At 32.8% G+C, this 5441-nt stretch overlaps 1 protein-coding gene across 1 annotated transcript; it reads left to right on the forward strand.

The window, feature by feature from the left end:
- Positions 1 to 6: 6 nt before the first annotated feature.
- LOC107134050 (olfactory receptor 52N4-like) lies at positions 7 to 486 on the forward strand. The gene has a single exon (XM_015476188.1). It carries the CDS (start codon positions 43 to 45, stop codon positions 484 to 486), a length of 444 nt encoding a protein of 147 aa, XP_015331674.1. The 5' UTR covers positions 7 to 42.
- The last annotated feature ends 4955 nt before the right edge of the window (positions 487 to 5441 follow it).

Consider the following 5441-nt stretch of genomic DNA (forward strand, 5'->3'; position numbering starts at 1 on the left):
TTGATTTTCATCACCAAGCAATTACCCTATTGCAGAGGCAACATGATACACCATACTTACTGTGATCAGCTATCTGTAGCCAAGCTATCCTGTGGAAATATCAAGGCCAATATTATCTATGGTCTGATGGTTGCCTTCTTGATTGGGGGCTTTGACATCTTGTGCATCACAGTCTCCTACACCATGATCCTCCGGGCGGTGGTCAGCCTCTCCTCAGCAGATGCTCGGCAAAAGGCCTTCAGCACCTGCACCGCCCACATCTGTGCCATTGTTTTTTCCTACAGTCCTGCCTTCTTCTGTTTCTTTTTTAACCGTTTTGGAGGCCACACAATCCCTCCATCTTGCCACATTATTGTGGCCAATATTTATCTGCTTTTGCCTCCCACCATGAACCCTATTGTCTATGGGGTAAAAACAAAGCAGATACGAGACTGTGTCATGAAGATCCTTTCAGGTTCTAAGGAGATCAAATCCCAGAGTGTATGAAAGACACATTTCTCAGGAAAAGGGAGGAGGATCCAGGAAAAGGGAATAGGAAAAATGAGATTTTTTTTCTACTTATTTAGTCAGAGGCTAGTGATGCCTTCCGAAGAGTCCCATATTGTCCATGACAAGAGGGCATTGAATGGTACATTCCTAATAAATAATCTATAAAAAAACATGAGGGGAATTGGAGTCAATTTTCAGTAGAAGTGTCTACAATATGGAGATCATGAGACCATATGCTAATTCATCTTGTTTTCAGAATAGTGATCAGAATGTCCAGTTTGAAGGGCAGTTGTGACTTTCCCCTGGAAAATGCATGCTGTCATTACCAAAATTCCTCTACTGTCACAATGCTGTCTTCCTAATGGATAAGCCATGAAACATACATGAGGACTTTAGTGTGAAATTTCACTTTTTGGAGTTTTAATTTGTAAATATGTCAGCTGACCACATTTCTTCCAACTTGATCCAAACAATACACTTCCCACAGACTAAAGAGATACATAGTTCTTTCCAAGATCACCTTCAAAATCAAATACACTAGAGAGATAGAGAAGTCCTTTACTTACATTAAGAAGAATAAAAATAAATATTATCTTAAGAACATAGTATAAGGGAGGTACAAAAATACTTACCTTGCCTTCTTCATATTTGAGAAGGAAACTCATGAAATAAGCTACATTCTCTAATTTTTAAGATTTTACTAATTAATAATTAGAGGACAGATTTAAAAAATAGTGCTTTGATGTGATTTTACATCATGTACAACCAAAAGAATGAGAAGTTATACTCCATTTATGTATGATGTGTCAAAATGCATTCTACTGTCATGCATATCTAATTAGAACAAATAAAAAATAGTGTTTGATATTAATGTCACCAAAGTGATACCAATTAAATAGGAATACATAATAAAGTCAATGATTTAATCTCTCTCCATTCAACAAATAAGAATGCAAATTTATTCACCTGAATCAATTTACATGTACTCATGAATTTCTATTTAATGATGGTATTTCTTTCTGTTATTCTTATTTAAAAATCCTACAAAACATCCATGCTACTACTCAAAATACAATCACCCCTTTAACTACTTAATTGAAGGAAAGCTTCTGTTAAAAGAAAAAAAAGTTAACATTCACTTTCTTCATTTTCTCCACCAAAATCACTCTTCCTGAACTTGCCATTCCTCCCAGTTATACTGAATTGCTTTTGTCAATTTAACCTGTGCCTTTCATGTTAAATTGCATAGATAGTTTTCTGTTCTCATCTAACAGAGCCTCTCAGAAACTCTATCAAAAAAAGAAAAACAAAAACAGAAAAAAACACTATTATTTATTTATTTCTTCTGCCTTGAAACACTACTTCAGAAACACTGATCAATTCATTTTTTTTACTTCATAAACACTAATCATTTCATATTTTCCTTGCTGAAGACATATCACAAGCACCAGAGTTATATGATGACATTGGATATCTTTGCCTTGCTTTTGAAGCAGACGGGAATAATTTTAAATAGTCTCAGTTGAGTGTCATGCATACTGGGTTTTGTACATATACTTACTTAAGCTAACAAGACTTGGTTCAACTGAGTGTTTTTCTTATAAATCAGTATAGAACTCTATAAAATCATTTTTTCTATGCTTTATGTGCATATAAGATAATTATAAGATTCTTAGTTTAATTTTAATATAGTAAAAATATTTAAAAGTGAACTTTGCCTGGTAAATCATGCATTATCATTGTGGTGAACATGCTGTGATCATAATCTTATTTCAAAACATCACTATTGATAACTAATATTTCAATTATATTTTTATAAAATCATGAAGAAACTATGTGCATAATTTTGTTTATACTGTCTGTAATGAAATTGCTTTTGAAATTAATGTTAAATGCTTTGCAAATGAATTGAACATCTTTTCCTATTTTACCAAGTTCTGGTGATACTTTACATAATCCAAGAATAATCAATCTTGAAGTGTACTCATCAAAATAGAGAAACAATATGGCTCTGTTTGTTTTTTTACAGCATATTTACTTATTAGAAGAAAAACAGTGAGCTATATTGGTTTGGATGAAATGTTAACTTCCTTAGTAAATTTGTTCTATTTGTATTTCTTGTGTTACTTTTTATTGTCAATTTTGTTAGGAGCTATTGTTTGTGATTTGATTGGCACTCTATATTGAACTCATGTAGTTTATTTGTTGCAGGATGATTTTACTTGGGAGGCAGCTCAAATGTGACTCATGCTATGAATTTTCCTTATTTCCCAGAGATGTATCTATATTAATAATATTTTTACATGTAAGCTTTCTTTCCACTAATTTTATCTATTCTTATGCTTTACCTCTGTCTTTGTTGTATTAATTCCTGCCCTTGTTATTTTTAATTAACACATATTAATTGTAAAAATAAATGGTATTCATTGTGGCATTCCCATACATGCATATATGAAGCTTTGTGCAGTTCTATCCTCTACTACACCCTGATTCCTATGGAAATTATCTCCTTCTTTTCTTTCAAGATCGCATTTTTTGTTGTTTCCATATGTGAGCAAAAACACAATATCTGCCTTTCTGTATCTGGTATAGTTTGCTTAACATGATATCTGCCAGTTCCATTCATTTCCTGCAGATGAAAGAATTTCATAACACATTACATCTGAATGATACTCTGTTCTGTATTTTTGTGTTCTATCCATTAATCTGTTGACAGACTCATAGAAGAATTAAATTATGCCATTTGCTCCTGCAAAAGAGATCATCATGTTGAGCAACATAAATCAGAAAGACATATATTACATATTTTCTCTCATTTGATAAAACTAAAAAAAAATGGGGAGAAGTATATCATGAATATGAATGTGGCACTATTAGTGTAAAGGAAGGAAATCAGGGTAGAGAAACAAGAAGACAAAACAGAGGTAATAGGGAGTGAATATAACCATGTTATAAGCATGTACAATACATGACACAATGAAACAAACTATACTGTATAAGAAAAATTTGAAGTAAATTTTGATGACAGAGTTCCATGTGATATTTAGCACATGTTTTGGAAAGAGCATAAGTAACTCAGTAACAACATCAAAACCCAAAGTAAATGAATAAAGGAATATATGAATCACCAATATGAATGATTGAATCATTTTGTACTTAAATACTTTCTATCTGTATATCACAAGGCCTTAAATACAAAGAAATGTCTCAAAAATACTATTGAAATCATGATTTTTATTAAAAATAACATGATCATTCTCACTCCCTTCAGTATTCATATGCTCACTTGCAAACATGCACATAGGTACATGCAAATGAAATTATTTCACTTTTTTATGTATTATCACATAGGCCATAGAAAGCTCCTGAATTCTTTATTCCGCTTCCCTAAAAGTAATGTTGTTTCCACACCAACTCTGATATATCCTTCAGGGTATATAAGATACACTTTCCTTTAAAGATTTAGTTTAATTCTACAGATATCAAAGGATTTAGACAGTGATTACTAGGCATATATATATGGTAGAATTCTATATTGTTTGAATAAGACCCAGAATAGCTAAATAAGATTGTTTCCATCTCCCTGTTTTGTCATTCAAAAGTGAGGTGTTAAAGGACATGCAAAGGGGGTACTACTTACAAAGTATTTTTTGTTGATATTAGTAGATACATTGGTGAGAGCTGCTTTGAATATATCCTAACTGGTAACTATAACCTCAGAAATACAGTTTGATTCCACCCACCTAGTTTAAAAACAGACAACATTGAGAAGATTGCTTTTTTCTTTGAAAATGTTTACTTTTTACAATTCTTAGATTTCTATTCAGTGCCACTTTTCATAATGAGTATGAATATTTGTTTTCCCTAGACAAATTGACACTATTGGAAATGGTGGAAATCAGGTATAAATTGAAATGGAAAAGAACCAAATTAATGCCATTTTGTTCTGACCTGACTCCATTTTATGGTTACTTAACAGGTTTTCTTTTCAGCCTCCTGACATCTGGATCTCTGTGGACAGTACAGTAGGACCTTACTGCATCCCTGACTATAGCCCTTATGTATAACAAAGAGGACTCTGAAATGTGTCATCAAACAATTTTCTCATGTAATCAAAATATCTGTCTCAACAGAGTCTTTCTGACCTTTATGTGCTAATGGTTCTTGTGATTTTTGCCTTCATGAACTCTATACCTCCAACATTCAGTTGCTGGGAGTTCTTTGAGGTGGTAGCCTGCCATACTCATCAAAGGACTTTTCTCCACTTTCTATTTGGCTCAATATGTGTGGTAGTTTGTAATTCTCATGCACTCTGTAACAGAATCACCCATGACAAGAAGAAAGAGCTAGAGAAGTGTTTTTAATCATGGCCAGTACCCTATTGTTTCTACCTGTCCTTCCTTGTTCCTCCAGAGAAGAATCTAATTAAACTGCTCTACTCAACATAGACTTAGACATGACTATGTTTCACTCATCTTAGCAGAAGTGACTGGAATGACCCCACAGTCACGTGGACAGAAGAACTTGGGTTGAAAAAATTGAGTATGATCAACTGAGGAAATAAACTTACCATTTATGTGTTTTGAAGTGAGAATAAACACTGGATGCTTTCAAAATAATATTTTGTAAGCAGTGAGGCTCTTATTCAGAGTTATTACTTCAGTTGACCTTACACAGAATAATGTGTGCCCATTTTCCCTGAAGAAATGTAAAGACATATGGTATTCAAAGCATTTTAGATGCATTGTAAAATGTCTAATTTAATTTGTTCTTAGTTCTATATATTACTTGGTATCAGTTAGAATTTTAACCCAGAGATTTACAAATACAATGAACATGAGACATAGACTTTTGTTACAATAAAACCAATATTACCAATTAAAATTATAACTGTGAAGGTGTGATGAGAGACATAGATAGGATATTTAGAGAGAGTTTGGGAATATAAACTC

The sequence above is a fragment of the Marmota marmota genome, unplaced genomic scaffold (genome assembly GCF_001458135.2).
Source record: "Marmota marmota marmota unplaced genomic scaffold, marMar, whole genome shotgun sequence".
In the NCBI taxonomy this organism is placed as follows: Eukaryota; Metazoa; Chordata; class Mammalia; order Rodentia; family Sciuridae; genus Marmota; species Marmota marmota.

Bases quoted from the DNA above. Each gene is read 5' to 3' on its own strand.
- LOC107134050 (XM_015476188.1), top strand. From the start codon at position 43: ATGATACACCATACTTACTGTGATCAGCTATCTGTAGCCAAGCTATCC.